Source organism: Cotesia glomerata, linkage group LG9 (genome assembly GCF_020080835.1).
Source record: "Cotesia glomerata isolate CgM1 linkage group LG9, MPM_Cglom_v2.3, whole genome shotgun sequence".
NCBI lineage: Eukaryota > Metazoa > Arthropoda > Insecta > Hymenoptera > Braconidae > Cotesia > Cotesia glomerata.
In genome coordinates this window covers 15,616,823-15,639,871 of record NC_058166.1, presented here as the reverse complement: position 1 = coordinate 15,639,871, position 23,049 = coordinate 15,616,823, and the positions used below count along the sequence as shown (strand labels likewise).

General features: G+C 28.5%; 2 protein-coding genes across 3 annotated transcripts; one reads left to right on the top strand and one right to left on the bottom strand.

The window, feature by feature from the left end:
* Positions 1 to 1,303: 1,303 nt before the first annotated feature.
* Positions 1,304 to 15,751, bottom strand: LOC123271459 (disintegrin and metalloproteinase domain-containing protein 10-like). 2 transcript variants are annotated; one of them, XM_044737801.1, is made up of 15 exons: positions 15,433 to 15,751; positions 13,202 to 13,434; positions 12,921 to 13,068; positions 11,529 to 11,644; positions 10,822 to 11,236; positions 8,838 to 9,163; positions 8,633 to 8,757; positions 7,787 to 7,915; positions 7,517 to 7,685; positions 6,196 to 6,533; positions 5,289 to 5,416; positions 4,954 to 5,203; positions 4,774 to 4,819; positions 4,338 to 4,589; positions 1,990 to 2,491 (listed from the first exon to the last, which is right to left on the bottom strand). In XM_044737801.1, the coding sequence occupies exons 2-14, from the start codon at positions 13,290 to 13,292 to the stop codon at positions 4,363 to 4,365; spliced, it is 2,508 nt and encodes an 835-aa protein (XP_044593736.1). In that variant the 5' UTR covers positions 13,293 to 13,434; positions 15,433 to 15,751; the 3' UTR covers positions 1,990 to 2,491; positions 4,338 to 4,362. The 2 variants fall into 2 exon arrangements, with proteins under 2 accessions (XP_044593735.1, XP_044593736.1); XM_044737800.1 differs by lacking the exon at positions 4,774 to 4,819 and having other exon boundaries at positions 1,304 to 2,491.
* A 439-nt stretch (positions 15,752 to 16,190) lies between these two features.
* Positions 16,191 to 23,037, top strand: LOC123271465 (protein saal1). Its single transcript, XM_044737815.1, has 5 exons — positions 16,191 to 16,498; positions 17,630 to 17,785; positions 18,737 to 18,998; positions 19,084 to 19,530; positions 22,737 to 23,037. Exons 1-5 carry the CDS (start codon positions 16,358 to 16,360, stop codon positions 22,931 to 22,933), a joined length of 1,203 nt encoding a protein of 400 aa, XP_044593750.1. The 5' UTR covers positions 16,191 to 16,357; the 3' UTR covers positions 22,934 to 23,037.
* Positions 23,038 to 23,049: the final 12 nt, after the last annotated feature.

The following is a 23,049-nucleotide window of genomic DNA, read 5'->3' as shown; positions in this document are numbered from 1 at the left end:
GGGGTCAACTATTTTTATTTTCATTTTTTTGAACGAAATTTTTATTTGATTATGATATATTTTTTTTTGAAAAAAAAAAAAAAAAGTTGACTATCACAATTTTAACAAATTTTCAAAAAAATTTATAAATTTTTTAGAAAATTTTGATATTCAACTTTTTTTTCATTGTTCGTTTTTTTATGTACTTTTCAAGAAAATATAGATCAAAAATATCAAAAAAATATAAAATAGAAATTTTATCCAAAAACATGAGACCCAAAATTTTTTCCAACTTTTGAAGGCAAAAAAGCTACCGAAATCTTACTTTTTTTCTTTCACGATATTTTTTATCATAAATGCGCCGTAAAAACAAGTAGAATAAAATTAAAAATAAAAAATGTTAATTTTTCACCTATTTGTGACTAAAAATGGAGTTGATTCCACTTGTTAATAATTACCAATTATTTAAACTAATTAAAAAAATTTTGGTAAATATTTACTACTAAGGTCAACCATTTTAATTTTTTTTTTTTTGAACGAAATTTCTATTTGATTTTATTAATATTTTTTTTTTAAATACATAAAAAATGAACAATTTAAAAAAAAAAGTTGATTATCACAGTTTTAACCAATTTTACAAATTTTCAAAAAAATTTATAAATTTTTTAGAAAATTGTGATATTCAACTTTTTTTTAAATTGTTCGTTTTTTTATGTACTTTTCAATAAAAAAAAAAAAATAAATAAATCAAAAACATCAAAAAAAGATAAAATAGAAATTTTTTCCAACTTTTGAAGGCAAGAAAGCTATCGAAATTTTATTTTTTTTTTTTTTCACGGCATTTTTTATCATAAATGCGCCATAAAAACAAGCAGAATAAAAAAAAATTAAAAAATGTTTTCTCATCTTTTTTTTTTTTTCAACAGAAATTTCGTCAAACTTTGGCCTTTTTTCAGCACCACTGACTTGTAAATTTACTTTTTCTTTTTTGTCACTATTCATTTCTTTAGCCTCAACTTATTTTTTCCCTTACTTCTTTTCTACATTTAATTTTTTTATTCATTTTTCGTTTAAAAATTTTTTTCTCAAGTAAACTTTTAATTTACTGCAATTTTTTAAAACTCTAATTACTTTAACAATTAAAAAAAAAAATACAAGTCAATGAGTAACAAAAAATTCATACACATAACCATCAAAAACACCAAATTAAAAATTATTTTTTAAATTAATTTAAAAATTGTTATTTTTTCACCTCTTTTTTGACCAGATTTTGCCAAAAATAGGTTTGACCCCACTTGTAAATAATTACCCTATTTTTTTCGACAAAAATAATAAAATCGAGAAATAATATGAGTATATATTGCTTATTAATGAGCAAAAAATAATGAATGAAATAAATATTCATTAACAGGAATTCACTTCACGAAAGACTAGTAATTATACTATTCGTTATAGGACTTTCTTCCGTTTCATTTCCTTATCCTCATGGCTTATAAAATTATTATTACAATTATTATTATTAATATTATTATTATGATACGTAATCTTATGTATATTTATAAATAGATCCTTGCTATATTATTTATTATACACCTTCAATAAAATTTTTTTTCATCCACAGTGGGATGATAGGTGACAAGTGTCACGCATCAGAAAATAAAAATTCACTTTCTGACAATAATACCTCAAGGTCAGAGGGAACAGTGTGAAGATCTGAGTTGGCAGCGTGGGAAGACTCGGTTGGTCGACCAGTGGCATTAACTCCTTTAGACGTTGATGTTTGTTGGCCTTTCCTGAGTTTATCTTTTTTATTAGACGTTCGAACGAGAACTGCTGTTCTGGGATGAGAACTTCTTGTATTTTTACGAGTACTGGATATTTGTTGAACTTTATCGGTTTTTTTTAATTTGACACTGAATTTAAATGGAGGTTTATAAACAATTTGTAGTCGGACACGTTCACTTGTTGGATCTTTAGCTCTTGTAGAATTGCTGACCCGTTGATTCTTCGCATCTGCTGTCCTTTTAGAGTTTAAAGGTCGTGTTCTTGAAGTAGCAGCAGCAGCAGCAGTGGTCCGTACCATTGGTGTTACTGCCGGAGAACCGGCAAGGCCTACTGGTGTTGATTTGCTCTTTGTTAAAGCTGCAATATTGGCTTGTTCTATTCGACCATGAGACGCAAGGAGCCAAGATCTGACTTTACTTTTGGGGTCTGAATTATCACTTGAAGTAACTTCATTATCCTCGTCAGCTTGTGTCATTGAATAATCTATTACTTCTTTCTTTTTACGCTTCTTCTTCAATCCAACATCCTTGGAAGACACTTTAGTTGGAGTCTCTTCGGGTATGGGAGCTACTTGCTGATCAGCAATGGAAGGTAAAGCTGTTGATACTTCAATACACTTACGGTTTGGTTCTTCAACAACAATTGGCACAACACGTTTCTTCTTTTTTTTCTTTTTTTTAGCCAACTCAGGTGGCTGTTTGCTCCTTCTTCTCATCATGGTTGTGATCTTTAATTAAAAAAATTAAATTTCTGTAAAACAAAGGGGAAACTATGCTATTATTTAAGGGGGATAGCCACTGTGAGGATCGAAAAAATAAGTGATTTTTGGGAATTTTTTTGACTGGGATAAAAAAGGAATTTGGGGGTCGGGTTTTTTGTTTTATAAAGTATACATTGAAAATAATTCTCCTAAATTTTGATTAAAAATATCATGTTGTTACAAAGTTATAAGCATTTTTGTGAAGCACCAAAAAAATTTCCCCCACCACGGTGGGATCTCTAACTCAAAAACGGATTATCTAAAACAAAAAAAAAACAAACTGCGTTGTAATTTGTATGCATGTGGTTATCGTTCCACGTAGGGGATTTTGAAAATTTGGATTTAAAAAAAAAATGGCGATATATTTAAAATTTTTTCGTTTTTTTTTTCTCATTTTTAAGTAAATTTTGTTAGAAATCTAACTATTGCATTAGTCCTCATGGTGGAATTTTCACCTGATTTTGTTATCATATGTCATAATTAGTCAAGGAAGTTCCAAAAATACCATTGGTTAAAAAATTTCTATATATATATGTCATATAACCGACCTTGTCATCAAGATATCTGCAAAAGTTTTCAACCGATCTTGATGAAACTTGGTACACATATTCTTTGGGTGATTACCTTGAACGAGTTTGAAGATGAGCAAAATCCGTCAATTAGTTTAGAAATGGCGGCTATTCAAAATTTTCAAAATAGTGAAAATCACGTTTTCGGTTACTTCATTGAAGTATAACTTTTGATTGAAAAGAAATAGCTAATTTTTGAAAAATTCATGGGATAGCTCATGAAGTTGCCTTCAGTTTAACGTATATAACATTAACTTTTTGTCCATTTTTAGTTATTTTATGAAAGTTAAGAGGTCTATTGAACCATTTTCAGGCAATGTGTAGTACAACTGACTTATGAATGTTATTCTATCAAGAATTGTAAACAGATCCTAATGAAATTTCCTTGGACAATTAGCTCGCATGAGTTCTAGGATAGACGAAATCAATAAATTAGTTTCGAAGTAGTAGCACTTCAAAATTGACAAAATAGTGAAAATCACGTTTTTTGTGGCTTCATTGATAAATAACTTTTTTTGCCCTCTGGGCGGAAAGTCGCAACTTTGGTCTCACTGCGCTAAACAAAGTTGCCGCTTTCCTCCTTTCTCGGACAAAAAAATATTATACAGCCCTTGGGAAGTAAAAAAGAAAACCTCAGATCACATGTTTGTTGACCTCGGCTTCGCCTCGGCCAACAATTACATGTGATCTGAGGCTTTTCTTATTTTCCTTCCCAAGGGGTGTAATATACTATTCAATTTAAATAAGATAGCTAATTTTCGAAAAATTCATGTGAAAGCTCATAACATAGCCTTTGATTTGATGTTCATAACATATATCAAATAAAATCTACCTTCCATTTCGGGTGAGGCCGAATGGCATTTTTTTTTGGATTCCAACAGCCCTAAAAAATTTATAAAATCAAAGTTTTCAAAATTCCCTACGTGCAACTATAGCTACTAAATAGACGTATACGGAAAAAAAGTTGCAAATCAGTTCATATTTATGGAAATTACAGATCCCACTAGTTCAAAAAAAGTAGTTTCGAGAAAAACGCGTTTTTGTCGGAGCGCTGCTCTTGCAATTGGTCATTTGACTCGCTGTTACAAAAATGACTATAACTCGAAAAATATTCGGAATTTTCATATAAATCTCTAAATACATATTTTTAAATGTATAAACTTTGATTTAAATTAATAGAAAGAAAAGATTTTTTTTTTAATTTCACAGTGGCTATCCTCCTTAATTTATATAAATTTGTGTACCTTTGCTGTCTTGTTATTACTACTATTATTTGTCGGATTGTTGGTCAACAAATCCTTCTGTTTGCTTTGTCGTCGTTTCTCTCTCACTTTTTGATTTAATGGAAGTTTCGCCCTGACAGCCGGTGGGTGGACTGTCACCCCCTCCGCACCCTCCGGTGGTAATCTCACTGTTTCGGTTGTTGAACTGTGGATTATCGTAACTGACTTGAGTTTCGGGTTCGATCGTTTCCCGAGGAACCGTATCGTTGCTACCTGTATTTTGTAAAATAACAGTTAAACCATTTTAATTATTTCTGACTAATAATTATCCATTCCTAAAAGATTATATTTAAATAAATTACGGCAGTAAATACTACTGTATTGGGTAAATACACATATACCAAGGAATCAAAGCATCGAGCAGTTACTTTACTTCGATGAAAAATAAATAACTTACACTTTTCTTCTGTACTTTGATCCTTAGACTTTTTTTTATAGTGTCTCTAATAGACACAATATTAAAAAGAGCAAATAAAAAAATAAATGATAAATGATAAATTATAAATAAAAATTATCATCCAATAAAATAAACTTTAAAATAATATAAAGTAAATTAATAAATTTTTTTTATACTTACGAGTAAAGATATCGTTGCGAGAATAAGAAGAGCAACTGCGTACCAGTGGTCAATGACCCATCTTCTGAATGTAGCTAGACTTTCATCAGATAACAATAGTTTTCTTAACGTCGCCAACGGACCACTTGGATCAACTTCTCGACATTTTTGAAATACATCGCAATATCCATTGTAATCATTGCACGGCGTACCCGGCTTTGAAAACATGTCAGGAATGTCATACGGAGGCGAGTTCCAATCGAATGACGATCTAGGATAAATAAAATAAATTATAAGTCTGAACAAAATTTCATTTAATATAATTTTGAATGAAAAGTTTTTTTTTATCAACTTACAAACAAGGTTGATTACCACCAGGAAGACGACAACAAAGCTCACAGGCTTTAGTCGGTGAGTCGTTAGGACCAGGAATGCATTGACAAGATTCTAGGCCATAAGCTAGGCAAATACTACCGGTACACTCCTAAAAAAAATAATGATTTAAAAAAAATTTGTTGATTTTTAAATGATTTAAGGGGTTACATGGGTTTTCTCCAGGAAAAAATGGCCTATTTTCAACAATTTTTTTTAAATAAAAAAAATAAAATATTTTATTCAAACGTTTTACTGTCTTGAAGAAACATGTTTAATAAAGGATTACTGAAATTAAAAAAAAAAATATTAAAAACTCTGATAATGTGACGTCATTTCCGGCGAGCCCTCGGAAAAAAGATGCGTCCGCGTGGACAGCAGAACTCCTAGTAAGATTATTTGAAGTGAAAAACAAAATATGTGCTTTAGTTAAGACTTCAAACTAGGTCTTGAACGAAGGAAAAAAAAATGAAAATTGGATTTTTGGCAGAGGTTTTTACAAAAAAATTAAAAATTTAGCTAAAATTTTGCGGCATTGTTTTTTTAAATAGTTGTAATTGAAAAAAAAAATCCTTCGTTCAAGACCTTGTAAATTATATCTCGAAGACCTGTCTAAAATTTCATCAAGATCGGTTGAGTAGTTCTCGAGAAATCTTGACCACCGTCTTTGAAAATATAGTTTTGAGAAAAACGCGTTTAAAGTTTTGAGTGACAATACAACAGCGCCTTAAGCTTGCAACTTTTTTAAACTGTATCTCCGAAACTATTATTCGGATAGATTTGAAACTTCAGAACAATATTCTAGAGATGTTGTAGAATTTAATAAGAAAAAAATCGATTTTGTGAAGCCGTGAAACCCATGTAATCCCTTAATAAAATTGTTTGACTTACTCCCATAAAGCACACCAGTTCGCGGTTACAAATTGTTTTATTTGGTTTATTGATTGACGGAGGACAGTGTGGTGACCGACCATCGCAAAAACTCGCGTCTCGACAACCATTATCTTCACGACACTTGTCTGAGAACTTTAATTTACAGTCTGTTGTACAGCAAGGACCTTGACTAGGGCTGCAAATAGATCTAGGCGTTAATGTACAGGGTTTTTCTTCTGCCGGCGGGTAACGACGTTGAGGAAAACAACACAAATCACGACAGTCTTCTTCCCATCCACAATCACACTCTTCTCCGTCTTCAACGACTCCATTCCCACAAAGTGACGCTTGAGGTTCTGCAATTAATTTTTGAATCAATGTTATTTATATAATGAAATCAATAACTAATACTAGCAAGCTTGCAGTCACTATGTGACTGCCGTGACTTGTAAACTATAAATTAATAAAATTTTGCTTTATTACATAATGACTTTTGTTAAATTGCACAGTACTTTCTTAAATATTGACATTTTTACAGATATAAGCTCATCCCGATGTTACACTCATCAAGAGCTTTCATTTGAGTACCCACATGCATTTTGATATATTTTTCATATATACATATATATAATATATATAAATATATAAAATATATCAAAAATTGATGTGGGTACTCAAATAAAAGGTCTTGATGAGTGTAACATCAGGATGAGCTTATATCTTTAAAAATGTCAATAGTTTACAAGATACAAGGTAATTTTTTAATTATTGACATTTTTAAAGATATAATCTCATCCCGATGTTACACTCATCAAGAGCTTTCATTTGAGCACCTACATGCATTTCTGATATATTTTTCATATATACATATATATAATATATATAAATATATGAAATATATCAAAAATTGATGTGGGTACTCAAATGAAAGGTCTCGATGAGTGCAATGTCAGGGTGAGCTTATATCTTTAAAAATGTCAATAGTTCACAAGATACAAGGTCATTTCTTAATTATTGACATTTTTACAGATATAAGCTCATCCCGATGTTACACTCATCAAGAGCTTTTATTTGAGTACCCACATGCATTTTGATATATTTTTCATATATACATATATATATAATATTTATAAATATATAAAATATATCAAATATTGATGTGGGTACTCAAATGAAAGCTCTTGATGAGTGTAACATCAGGATGAGCTTATATCTTTAAAAATGTCAATAGTTCACAAGATACAAGGTAATTTCTTAATCATGTATCTAGAGTAATAATATGGATTATTTTATCTACTTATTCATATTACAGAAAATTAATAGCAATTAAAATATTTACCTGTGAAACAACCTTTAGGCGAACGTGCTTTAGTATTTAGAACAGGATTTATGGCATTTAAACTGCACGGGCTAAAACGATTGTTATTACGCTTGTCACCACTGGTTGCACGAGCAAACATTATAAAATTTCCATCCTCACCACCTGGTGTACACTGCTCTGGATCGTGCTGTAAATAACCGTAACAAATTTAAAGTTTCGTTTTTTATTATTTAATTTACTTTTTATTAGTTGTTTTACATAAGTAATCTTGTTAATTGTTTCACTTACCGGTGACCCAAAATTATGGCCAATTTCATGTGCCAGAGTAACATGAGAAACAGCTGGTGGTACGTGTTTCCCGTAATTCAGTAAAGTTACGATTCCAGTGTTCAGAGACTTCATACTTCCTCTGTAGTGCTGTAAAAAAAAAAAAAAAAAAAAAAAATTTAGTAATTCATTAAATTAAAAAATAAAAACTTTATTACATAAACGCAAATTAAAATTCATCCAACATATTAAATTTGACAGATAAATTAAATTATTGAATGAACCATGTTATGAAAAATTAAATTTCAAAAATCAATTATAGAAACATGGAAATATTATTATTATCTGTAAATATAAATTTAAAATTTTTTTTTCAGTATTTGAATATTCTATGAATAATACATAATTGATTGAATATTTAACATCATTTAATTTGTTATGAAATAGTAGACCGGGCGGAATTTTAAAATAATAAAAAAGTTTAAATTATATATAACATAAATGGTATACGCATCATAAATTTAAAGATAAAATAATCTATTGATGTACATATAGTAAATGGAAGAAGATGTTTTGGTCTTTTCATAACGACTTTTCGATCAATATTTAATATCCTGTATACCTCGTCTCTAAAAAAAGCTTGAATTCTGTCTGTACCTATTTCCAGGTGGTTAAGAGAGTGAATACATACAGATATAAGCGCGCGCATCTATCGTACTTTATACGAAGTACAAACAATAAATTTGCATTTAAATAAAATTTTTATTTTTTAAATTAAACTAAACTTTAAAATAAATAAAAAAATACTACAAAAAAAAAAAGAGCATTAAAATAATATAAGAAAATTAAATGAGATAATATTCTTACTCCGTTCTTTTCACAAACGCCGCCGGCATTTTTTAAATCGCCTGTCCATGCAAGTCCGAGTGTCCCCATCTCAAAGTCCCGGTACGTGAACATGTAGGCCAAACAAAATGCGTCATAATCTTCCTCTAAAATAATAAACATATGTATATATAACGGTGAATTTTATTAGTTTAACGAATGACACATCACGTCGTAGCATATTTACCTGAAAAAAGTTCCAGAAATTTTTCAACTCCGTAACTATTTGGGAATCGATAATGCGGATCCTTCATCGCATCTGCATTGTGTACTTTAACTCGTTTTATCATAAAACTTATATTATCAGGTCTCCCATCTTGATTGAAGTCTGTATGTTTGTAAATAGAGTTAACTCGCTGCACGTGCCTTGTCATTACTTCAATGCAAGCTTCCTCGGTACCGTATCGGGCAAAAAATTGATGATCAGCTTGCAGATATAACATACATGTTGTTTTACGGGGATCAACGGTGGCTCGTTTATGTAAATGTCTAGTAAATCTATCTCTATTGATCCTATAATGAAAAATAATATTTACACACTCAATAAATAAAACTTATTTACCCCAAATAAGGTAAAGTACCCAATGCTTTAACAGACTTTTCGAATTTTTGTAATACAAAATCCGTAAATTTATTATGAGTAATATGCACATATTATAATTATTCAATGATACAGTAATTGATTTCTGTAAATTTTTTTCAATTATAAATCAAAACAATTATATTTTTTTAGATTAAAAGTTTACATGTCGAGAATCGCCTATAGATGTTATTTTTTCATGAAAAGGTACTAAATCGTAAACCGAACAATCAGTAAAAAAATGGTATATCATCATTTTAAGTAAAAAAATTGTACCACCCTAATGAAATATTCTTTTCTAAATAATACATATTTTTGCAAAGACATAAACTATAATTTTTATATTAAATTTTAGCGTCTAACTATACCTCCAAATTTTTCAAAGCGGTACCCAAAACTTGAACAAGATTGGGCCGAATAATTTCAACAGCATTCTAATCTCTAATAGGTTTATAGACTAGTGATCAGCATTTTGATTTGTATTAATTACTGCAAATTAAATAAGTTTTGTAGCTAAAAATTAGTATAGTTAAAAATTATTGAACGCTTTGAATCGAGATTTTTTTATTTATAATTGAAAATTTGCTTTGTCATTCATAAAAAATGTAATTAAAAAATTAAATACAAATATTTATCATTTTTAAATGAACATATTAAATATCCACAGTATTATTTTTAATATTGTTCAATAATATGCTATAAATCTTTGGATATTTCAATAAAACGTTGAAAATTTTTGGTGTGCCTATTGCCATATATTTTATTAGTTCAACTACTGCTCCCGGAGTGTTCAACTACTGCGGCTTGTCAGAATTGATTGTTCAACTACTACTCCTTTCATAGTCTATCTTAAAATCGTTGTCAAAATATAAATATTCAATTATCTGCGTTATTTTACGCTTCAATCAATTCAAAATTGTTTAGATTTTCATTAAAATCACTAATTTTAACTAATAATTACATCTTTATGTATTAAAAGTAGGGTCAAATACGTTTTACTTTGAAACCTGTTCAACTACTGACAACTTTACCTTACTGCAAATTAAATAAATTTTGTAGCTAAAAAATTAGTGTAGTTAAAAATTATTGAATATTTTGAATTGAGTTTTTTTTATTTATTATTGAAAATTTGCTTTGTCATTCATAAAAAATGTAATTAAAAAATTAAATACAAATATTTATCATTTTTAAATGAACATATTAAATATTCACAGTATTATTTTTAATATTGTTCAATAATATGTTATAAATCTTTGGATATTTCAATAAAACGTTGAAAATTTTTGGTGTGCCTATTGCCATATATTTAATTAGTTCAACTACTGCGGCTTGTCAGAATTGATTGTTCAACTACTAATCCTTTCATAGTCTATCTTAAAAACGTTGTCAAAATATAAATATTCAATTATCTTTGTTATTTTGCGCTTCAATCAATTCAAAATTGTTTATATTTTCATGAAAATCACTAATTTGAACCAATAATTACATCTTTATGTATTAAAAGTAGGGTCAAATAAGTTTTGCTTTGAAATATGTTCAACTACTGGGTACTTTATTTTAATGAAATAATTATTTTTAAAAATAATCTTACCCATCAATAAATTGTATATTGGAGCCTCCTTTATTGATATACCTTCGATTAAGTTGCCGTAAATAATATCCACCATTATCACGAATTTCATGGTCCTGAAGTTGCTCAAAATAAGGCTCAAATGATTCATTTTTCTTCTTCTCACTTAGATGAATAGAATTATTTTTATTTAATTTTCCTTCATGCAATTCTTTGCTGGCACAGCGGCTGGGTTGAGGTGGAGCGACGACATCTGATGCTCGGTATGCTATGGTATGATAAGTAGGTGACGTATTTTCTTCACTCTCAGAATCTCCTGTTCTTGTTAAATATCTGCTAGTTGGTTCAAAGTAATAGTCTTCAGAAGTTGTAGAAACGGATCCATCAAACAAACCGTCTTTTGTCACAATTCCTTCCACAATAGCATTGTCGTCCTCTGTGAAAAATAAAAAAAAAACGTGTGTGTTAATACTAGAGATAGTTAAAATACGCTTGCGATATATATTCATTTATCTTTTCACCAACAAAATGAAACTTGAAATATAAAAAACTAGAAGCGACACTGTTTATAAGAAAATAAATGGATATAAAAGTTAGAGTAATGATAAAAAAGTGTACAAGGATTTACAGCACCGATAAGAGTACATAGTTTCTCATTTTACATTAATCAGAAAGCCGACGTAATACATGTTTCACCTTGACAATAAATCAAAACTACTATTACTTACCAGCAACGGTGCCAGTATAGGAGTGTGAAGAGTCAAAAGCGATTGGTCCATTTGTTCCTTCAAAAACTGCATCTTTTGCAAATACAGTGTCGGGAACAAGTCTCATTGTCCATTCTCTAAGTTAAAGAAAAAAAATAAAAAAAGAAACATAAATATAGGTATACGATATATATTATTCAACGAATCAATAGTATAAAATTGAATAGTACAAGGACGTTGAGAAACCATAAAATTTCGAAGCTACGTGTTATAATAATAGATACATTATTACGTATTAAATTAAATTAAACTAGCAACCTTGCAGTTACTATGTAACGGGCATAACTTCTGAACTATAAATAAATAAAATTTTACTTTATTAAATAATGAATTTTGTTAAATTGCACTGTACTTTCTTAAATATTAACGTTTTTAAAGATATAAGCTTATCCCGACGCTACACTCATCAAGAGCTTTCATTTGAGTACTCACATCAGTTTTTCATATATTTTTCATATATACATATATATAATATATATTTTAAAGATATAAGCTCATCCCGATCTAATACTCATTAAGAGTTTTCATTTGAGTACCCACATGCATTTTTGAAATATTTCTGATTTATACATATATATAATATATATAAATATATGAAAAATTGATGTGAGTACTCAAATGAAAGATCTTGATGAGTGTAATGTCGAAATGAGCTTATATCTTGAAAAATATCATTAGTTGACAAGATTTAATGTCATTTCTTAATTATTGACATTTTTTAAGATATAAACTCATCCCGATGTTACACTCATCAAGACTTTTCATTTGAGTACCCACATGCATTTTGATATATATATATATGAAAAATTGATGTCTGTACTCAAATGAAAGGTTTCGATGAGCGTAACTCCAGGATGAGCTTATATCGTTTAAAATATCATCAGTGGACAAAATACAACGTCATTGCTTTATTATTCACATTTTTTAAGATATAAGCTCATCCTGATGTTACGCTCATCAAGAGCTTTCATTTGAGTACCCACATGCATTTTCATATATTTTTCATATATTCATATATATAAATATATGGAAAATCGATGTGGGTACTCAAATGAAAGATCTCGACGAATGTAATATCAGGATGAGCTTATATCTTTAAAAATTTCAATATTTCACAAGATACAAGGTCATTTCTTAATTATGTATCTAGAAATAGAGAATTTTCGAATGCAGCCTAAATACTTATAATAAATTGACTATCGGTGAGAATGTTATAAAACCTTGAAAAGGCACAAATTGAAGTTAAGACCTTTTCAATAACACTAAAAAAACCCACTCAATCATATGACTTATTCTGGACACAAAATTTTCCTTATTCTCTTAATAATACAGATTAATGATGGATTTTATTACCTATCAAATGTCCGAAGGTGAAGAACGATTGGTTGAACCTTGCTGGCTTCGGATACATCTCGTCGGACCCGGTTCCGATGTTCTCGTAAAATAGCCGAGTCATATGAGACTGGTTCATAGTAACCAATGTAAGACCGCTTAGTAATTCCTGAAATATTCACCAAGTTAAATATTAACAATTAAATTATAATATTTTTAATGAGATAGACATAGCCAGTACAATCTGATAATAATATGAAATGATAACAAAGAAAAATAAACGGAAATACTCGGTCGCTTACCTGCGTGCGGCGGAAGAGGATGAAGAGGAGACGCGTCAACGAGCACAAGCGAGAGGATAGCAAGGGCCCATTGGATTGTCGCGGTTGGCATCACGATCAGTCCCCGGGGCCCGTTGAACTTCCCCAGGAGCGTATCACGTATCAGTCTCCACACAATTCCAACTAACGCTATCTCTCTGGTTTAGCTACCATCTCTCTGCCCACACAACCCATCAGTTCCATTCTGCTCTACTCTGTTGACAAAGAAATAAATTTCGTTAATATTTATCTTTACTTAAATTATCTTCACTCTAATGCAGTATGCTTCTGTGACTAATAACACCAGTTTATTCATTGTAACGGTAATATACAAAGACAGTGTTCACTTGCGGAAAAATCGGGCAAGCGTAGTAACAAAAGAAGAAAATAAAATAATCATAATAAATAAAAAAATACAATTATTATTATTATTGTTATTATTATTAACTCCATGGGGACAGTACAGCTTACTAAGATTTGTTTGTTCGATTTCCACATTGTCTTGTCGCTCTGTCTCGTGACAACGTCTGTTACATTGAATCCTATACGATTATTTAATTGATAAGTAAGCACGCGCTGCTCACTGAAGAGAAACAAAATTAAGTACCGCGTGCTGTAAGCTAAACAATCTCAACATCGTAATATTATTAAGTAAGTAGTCGATTGCACAAATAAACTTTCAGTTCAACAATAATTATTGAACTAATGCTACTGCTCAGGATAATCACTGTAAATATGATGATGATGAGCAATACTGATGTAGGTCGAGGGTAAATTAAGGTCATGCGAATTTTTTTTCACAATAAATATGAAATATTAATCTTCGCTATTGATTGTTCTAAGAGAAAAACAAAGACTCTATCCTACTCGAAAGTAGGATCATTGTATTTCGGAGCTCTGAAGTTAAATATTATTGAGGTTTGAGATGAATCATCAATCTTTAAAGGTAGATCTGGCATCACTGGCACGTAACTAGCATTCTCCTGGAGTGTATTATCGTATAGACAAGATGAGTGACTTTAAAGGTATACCTGGTCTACTCCAAAGTTAGCTTACACTTTTAAAATATTATTTTAAAAAATTAATAAAAGAATAATTATGAAGTTAGCTGTCAGCTGTCAATTTTAAAAATTTTTTTTAAATAAAAAAATTCTTTTCAAAATTTTCACTTGTAATTTTTATTAATTTTCACATGTGCAATTTTTTAAATAAATTTTTTTTTGTAATTTAATTGCTACAAAATTCTAAAAAAATTTCTGATGTTTTTAATTTTTTGATTTTTTTTAATAATTAAATAAGAACAAAAAAATATTTTATAAAAATTTCACTTATAGTTTTTCAAGTTTTTTACAAATGAAAATTTTTATATTAAAGTTAGCAGTCACTTGTTAATTTTTTAATTTTTTTTAAAAAACAATTTTGTTCCGAAAAATAATTTTAAAAAAATTGCATTTTTAATTTTTAAAATTTTCTGTCATTTTTTTTGCCATAATTTAAGTGTTAAAAAAATTATTGAAATTTGATAAATATCTGCTAAATTAATTTTCATAATCTTTTTTGTCAATAAAAAAAAATTCTAAAAATTTTTAAATGTCAGCTAACTTAATTTTCAATAATAATAAAATTATCCAACATTTTTAATTTTTTTTGCTTAATTAATTAAATTATAACAAAAAAATATTTATAAAAAATTGCACTTATAGCTTTCTAAATTTTTTACAAATAAAAATTTTTTTTATGACACTGAAGTTAGCAGACGTCTAAAAATTTTGATTTTTTTTTATTAATTAAATTACACCTAAAAAGATATTTCTAAAGAATTGCACTTATAGTTTTTTGAGTTTTTTACATGTGAAATTTTTTTTTTAATTTTTTAATTAAAATTTTTTCAATAAAAAATTTCTAAAAATTTTGAAATAGCTAACTTCATTTTTATTTTTTTTAAATAATTTTTTCACTAGAAAAAAAATTCTAGAAATTTTTAAATGTCAGCTAGCTTAATTTTCAATAATAATAAAATTATCTGAAATTTTAGATTTAATTTTGCTTAATTAATTAAATTATAACTAAAAAATATTTATAAAAAATTGCACTTATAGTTTTTCAAATTTTTTACAAATAAAAATTTTTTTTAATGTTTTCATTAGAAAAAAAACTAAAAATTTTTAAATGTCAGCAAACATAATTTTGATGAATAATTAACACCCACACACCTGTTTAAAAAATTCCGAGGCGTTTGATCCTGAATCCAGGGACTACGTGATTGTCTACCGGTTTTCTCGATACGATGCAACTTTAATGCTCAATGCAATCTGTTGTATATTCAGCTTATCATCGCTTGTAAGTAAATAATGAGTATTTAATAAGCTAACAATAAATTAAACTAATTACATTATCACCAGAAGTGCCATGAGTATTTATATAATCTAAACAATGGAAATAAAAAATAAATACAAATGTAAATAAAAAAAAATTTTAACAGAATGACACGAACAAGAAGGCTGTTCGCGTAGCACTGTCGGTCGTCCGATTGGTGGACAGTGAACGAACGAGGACTCCGAGGACAACGACTCCCTACCTCGCCAACGCACTCACTTTCCACCGAATCTACTATGTATTTTCTATTCTCTTTTCTCACCTGCGTCTTTCTGTCTTTCTCTCTCACTGTCAAGTCGCTGTGTACTATCCTTCTTTTATGAGCTAGCTCTTTCTTTGTTGGACTGCTCAAATGCTCAACGATCGAACCAACACTACTTTACACCACCCGATCACCCTATTTGATTTGCCGTCTACGTCTACCCTCGTGTAATGCATGCGTGATTATATTTCTTGTCTTTGTTCTTTTTACTAGCTCTCCTTCTCACAATTTCTGCATTTGAATGTGTCAGTATGTTTTTATTTATGCGCATGCGCGCTTCTTGGCGCGGCGCGAATTGTTGTTGTATTGTGGCGCCGCCTGGTGAGAAATTTTAACATATTTCTGTTGATGCCTGTTTGTGCCTGTCGGATCGATCGCTTTTTGTTTATGTTGCTTCATTGTATTGTAATTGTATAATTGTGTAAAAGTACGGAACTTTTATATAGAAGATATTTATTTTATTTATTGTTTGATTGGAAGACTTTTAACGAGTGTCAACAATGTCTAATGAAGAAGCTGTTTCGGGAATTGAACAATTAAACATTGCTGATAATGAACTTATGGTTGCCAATGCTGATAATGTGGGAGATACTACTTATAGTGCGACTTGGATTTTAAGAAGATTGTTGACTTTATCCAAGGCATGGTTTGATTATTTATAATAAAGTAACAAATATTAAATAATTATTATACTGAAGTTAGACGATGTTTTTAATTTTATGAAAATTAATTTAGCAGACATTTAACAATTTTTAGAATTTTTCTAATAAATTATGAAAAAAAAAATTGGCATGTAGAAATTAAAAAAAATTAAAATTGCAATTTTTTAACAATAATTTTTTAGAATTAATTTAATTGTTAAATAAAATTAAAAAAGTGACAGCTAATTTTAATGTCACATTAATTTAGCATATATTTAATAATTTTTAAAATTTTATAAAAAATAAATTGAAAAAAAAAAATTGACATTTGAAAATTTAAAAATAAAAAATGCAATTTTTTAAAAATGATTTTGTGGGACAAAATTTTTTGTTGAATAAAATTAAAAAATTGTTAAGTGATTGCTAACTTTAATGTAATTTTAATTTTTTTGAAATTTTTTCAATTATTAAATAATAATTATTTATTATTTATTTATTTATTCAATTTTTATGTCAAGGCAAACTAGCCGAATGACAATAATATACATAATTTTTATAATAAAGTACACGTATAACAATATTAAATATATAAGACTAACATCATCATATTTTAAGGAAGTTAATAATTTTGAATGATTTAATAACATAGTTGCAAAATTCAATAGTACTGTACTATTTATAAGAATGAAAACAACAATAGAATCAATGAGCAATATTTGAAAGCTAATTTTTTCAATGGTAACATATTAGATACTTTAGTAATTTAGAATGTAAATTTTTGATTTTAAATTTTTAAATGGCCTGTTTGACATTTATAGAAATTGTAGAAATTATTATTATAATTTATAGAAATTATTGTAATTATTATCAATTTTCACATGTGAAATTTTTTAATGAAATTTTTTTTATAATAATTTAATTTCCATAAAATTTTAAGAATATTTTTCATGTTTATCAACTTCAATATCATAATTATTTAATGTTAAATGATGAATATGAAAAAATTGATAAAAAGAACTTGGAAATTTTTGTACACGCTTTTTTAATAATTGTTTTAGAATAATTTGATGTCTATGATTTTTTGTTTTAGTTTTTATAAATTAACTTTGTTTTATTTAAATGTGTTTTTAGATTAATGAAGAACCATGGTCAACAGATCTAGAAACAGACCTTTGTTATCTGTGGGACATGACAACAGAGAAAGATATTGTTGACTTTTTGTGTCAAAACAATTTTTTGTCTGTTTCTGAATTTGTAATTGATAATGCACCAGAGCCGAGATGCAGGGTAAATATTTATCAAAAGTCTGACAATTTGTTTTCATTATGGATTGTTTATTATTATATTACATATTTTCAAAAAAATTCATTTGGATATTAATTGATACTGAAATTAAAAGAATTGTTTGAAATTTTTATGACCAATCAATAATTAAAAAAAAAATATTGTAAGAAATTTGCACTTTTTTCGCAATTTTTTTTTAATTTCAACATGTGTTCAAAAATTGTTTGATGTCTGCTAAATTCAGTATCATATCTTCAAATGTTTTTTTCAGACATTATATTATTAAGAGAATAACGAAAATTTTGTTTCCAGTATAGTCATAAGATAAAATCGGTTTTTTAAAGTGAAATTTAGTGTCATTCCAAAGGTCTTGATTTGAATTTCTGCCTTTTCAAGGTTTCATTTAATTCTCACCGATAGTCAATTTATTATAAGTATTTAGGCTGCGTTCGAAAATGCTCTATCTCTAGATACATAATTAAGAAGTGACCTTGTATCTTGAGAACTATTGACATTTTTAAAGATATAAGCTCATTCCGATGTTACACTTATTGAGACCTTTCATTTAAGTACCCACATCAATTTTTCATATATTTATATATATTATATATATGTATATATGAAAAATATATCAAAATGCATGTGGGTACTCAAATGAAAGCTCTTGATTAGAATAACATCGGGATGAGCTTATATCTTTAAAAACGTCAATATTTAAGAAAGTACAGTGCAATTTAACAAAAGTCATTATTTAATTTAATAAAGCAAAACTTCAATTATTTATAGTTCACAAGTCACGGAAGTTACATAGTGACTGAAAAGTTGCTAGAGTTATTTTTTTCATCAATAACTAATTTTAATATTTATCTTTTTCTCAATTTTTCTCTTAAATTTAATACACTACTAATTCAATGCTAAAAGTCAATTAATTAATTAATTTTTGTTTTTTTACAGGAAATAATAGTAGGAATCTTAGGAAATTTATGTTCACAGCCAACAGCGTTCACTCGTATTACTAATACACCCACATTAGTAACTAAATTATTAAGCTTGATGTCTTCTGACGATACTGAAACGCTGATTCAAGTTTTAAGAGTACTCCAAGCTGGATCTCGTGATATGCAGATTACTATTACATCACCTTGGCGAGAATACTTGCTATATAGTAAACCTTTGGCGGATGCACTAACATTTATTTTCAATAGTTCAACAAATAGTAAGTATTATAAATTATAAGTAAAATAATTTTATGTAATTCATGATGTTAATTATAAATATTATCAATTATCATTATTTTTTAGGTCAATTATTGAGAGAATCTTTGGCTTTAATGCATACAATTGCTACGAATACAATATTTCTCAATGAAATATTTGAAATAAATCCTCTGCTGGTAGGCTTAGTAGAAACTTTTGACCAGTTAATGCCGTCAGAGCAAGAAGAAGAAGCAGCAGAAGATGATGAGAATGAATCAAATGATCAAGTTATCATTGAACGTTGGCTTGAAATTATTACGAAAATTGTTGAACGCCAATCAACGACTCGTATAAACAACTACCAAGATATTATCCGTGTTGTGATTAAGATACTGGGAAAATTAGAAGAAAACATGATTCCGATGGATGAAAACAAAGCTTCTTCCATTTATGATTGTGTAGTAATAGCTAATTGGTTGAAAAAACATCGTTATCACGTTGATATTAATTTTTTATGCCCACTTACTAAGATTATGATTAAACTTGATGATGGTAAATTTATTTATTCATTTTTATATCGCATTACTAAAACCAAAAGGACGTACAAAAAAAATTTTTTTTTTTTTTAATCAACTAGGGAATGTATAAAAATCAAAATCTAGTTGAAAAACGCAAAAAAAAAATTTTTTTTGACATATCGACGGTCTAATTAGCAATTTGTCTAACTCCTTACTTTTTAGAGGGTGATTTTTTAACATTTTGATGTAACAATAATCCAATTATAAATTATTTGAATGATTTAAACCTAAATATTATATCTCTATTAGATATTAATGATATTAAATGGTTTTTAAAGTGACAATAAATTTAAAAATAATTATTTTTTTTCGTACAAATAGAAGATTCTCTAAAATGGAGTTAGACAATTTGCTAATTAGAACGTCGATATGCTCTTTTGACTTTAAGAAAAAAAATTTTCAAAACCTAAAGAGCGTATATGAAAAAATAGTCAAAGTAGTTTATAAGGACTTTAAAACATCGAGATCTAAAGAAAAAAAAATTTGCGGAAGTGAAACTGAAAACACTAACACATCTTAACCCGTTGAGGTCATTATGGGTCTAAATGACCCAAGGCAATTTTTGAGTTGCTCTTGCTTTGAAGGTATCATTTAAGATGGTATCTGTGGTACCATCTATTATTGTTTGAAGATTTTTTGAGATTCATGGAAATTTACGATTTTAATTGCACAAATTAATATACTTTTTGGAACGCTCGACGTGACACCACTTTTTTTTCAAAGTATGTGATATCCGGAGTAGAACCCCGGGAGTCATTTTCATTTATCTTAAAAAATGAAGTTTTTATGGAGTTTTTAGTAATAAAAGTCAAATTTTTCGAAATTTGACTTTCTCGCATTTTTTTTTTTTTATAATTAAACAATTGAAGAAAAATAAAAAAACGATTGAGTTATTCAACGGAAGCGTTAAGAATTACTCTGATGTACGGTTCGAGTGAAAATATTGACAAGAACACCCGTAACAACAATTTTTACACAAAAAGTATAACTTCAACGGGTTAATTTCGTTGAGTTTCCAATTTTTTTTATTTTGTGAAAATTCACTGAAAAAAATTAAAATAAAATTTTTAACTTCTCCTAACATAAATTGAAAATTTCAAAAAATTCAGCTGTGATATTATTTTTAGTTCAATTTTCAAAAATCATTTTTTCATTAGAAATTAAAATTGAAAACTTAAAAAAATTAGGATGTGTTAATGTTTTCAGTCTCACTTCTGAAAATCATTTTTTCATTAGATCTCGACATTTTAAGGTCTTAGAAGCTACTTTGACTATTTTTTCATATACGCCCTTTTAGTTAAAAAAATTTTTTTTCTTAAATCAAAAGAGCGTGTGTCGAAAATTATTTTTCTCACCTCCGGGCGGAAAGCGTCAATTTTCCTCCCGCTGCGCTAAACGAAAATGCCGCTTTCCGCCTCCGTCGAGGAGAAAAATAGTATACACACCACGGGCAGTAAATAAGAAAGCCTCAGATCACATGTTTATTGACCTCGGCTTCGCCTCGGACAACAATTACATGTGATCTGAGACATTTCTTATTTTACTGCCCTAGATGTGTAATATACTATTCTCTTACCGACGCCGAAAGTTCGGTTTTCCTCCCGCTGTACGGTGAAGAAAGTCTCACTTTTTCTCCCTGCTCGGAGAGAAAAAAATAGAACTTATTCCTATGTATTCCGTCGTATTTTAGCATCGGCATGGCCGTGTGACAAAAGTTGCATGGAACCTTATTTTCAACATTAAATAAAATAGTACATTTCCTCCCGATTATTTTCTTCAGCGAAAAAAAAATTGTTTTTTGACACAAAAAATTTCACTTATTTAAACTAAATTAATTCTCTTGCTTTAAGAAATACGTATCTTGATCCAAGAAAATTTATTTAAGTCAAGAAAATCTTGTTATTGAGAAAATTCAGCCTCTTGCTCCAAAAAATTTAATTCTTGATAGAAGTAAATTTTCTTGTCTTGAGAAAATTTCTCTCTTGCTCCAAAAAATTAAATATAAAGATAGAAGTAAATTTTCATTAATATTTTTATTGATTAACATGTCAAATGAGAAGATCAAATAATATTTCATAATTTTTTTTCATTCAATATGTATAATTGCACGCTAAAATAATATAAAATGGGTATCAAATATTCAAGAGAAAAATTTTCACAAGGTGAGAAAATTTTTTTCTCAGCTGAAGTAGGTAGCGCTGCTTCCCCAAAGTATCTAAAAATCTTGATCAAATATAAAAATTTATTGTATCAAGTATTTATGATAATTTGAATTAAGAAAAAATGACTTCCACCAAGAATAGAATTTAAAGAAAAATTTTGACTTTTCAGCCAACACAACTTCGGTCTTCCTTCAGGCACCCGACAAATTTTCTTGAGCCAAGAATTTTGTTCTCCAGTCAAGAAATTTTTCTAATTACATTTCAACACTCTAATTAAATTTCAAGTCTAGATTTAAAAATGCAATTCTATAAAGCGCCCAGCGGAGTGGGCGAGTAACAGCTAGTTTTATCTAAAATAAATGTTGATTGAATTGATAGAATTAATAAACATTCATTATATAAAAAATAAAAAACATTAAAATTATTTTTTTAATGAGTGGGGGGGCTCCGGCCCTGGACCCCGGTTCGGTACTCCATGGGTGCTAAGTTTTTTTTCAACGTCGAACTTTCGGCCTGGTAGGAGAAAAAATAGTATGTGCACCGCGGGATAAAAGTAGGACATCTCATCCCGCGTGTTTGCCACCCTCGCCTTCAGCTCGGGTGGCAATTCTACACGCGGGAGAAAATGTCCAACTTTTCTTCCTTGGTGCACAATGTACTATTTTCGTTTTTCAACCAGATTTTGATTTTTATGCATTCCCTAGGGTAAAAAACCCCATTAGTAGTAGGGACCCCATTACTGACGCTTTCTTTGATTTTGGTACTTATTCAATTAATAAAATCATTAATTTCAATAATGAATATATTATTTCTAATCTTTAAGATCTTTAGATCAAAAAAATTTTTAATTTTTATTCCAAGTAGAACAATTTTTTCATTGAAAGAAAAAGTGCCACTAATAGTCTTTTACCTTAGTTGATTGAAGAAAAAAAAATTTTTTTACACGACTTTTTAGTTTTAGTAACGCAATATTTTTAATTTCAACCAATGTCTATTAATTTAGTTTTTAATATTACAGAAATATCGAGGCAACAAGAGAACGACAAAGAAATCATGGTTGATTTATTGAAGCACTTACATAGATACTGGCTTGGTGTTTATGGTGCCAGTGATGAAGTGATTACCGACGAATATTTAGCAACATGTCCATCTGAAGTTTCAAGATACTTAATGAATTATATTTTTAATGGAACTAGACATTACAATAAGTTTTAATTTTCTTTTATTTAACACTTGAGTCTTTACGATTTTATTTTTTTCAAATTTAATTTTAAATATTCTTCTATTTTTATCTTTATGTAAACAATAGTATTAATAAAATTCAACCATTA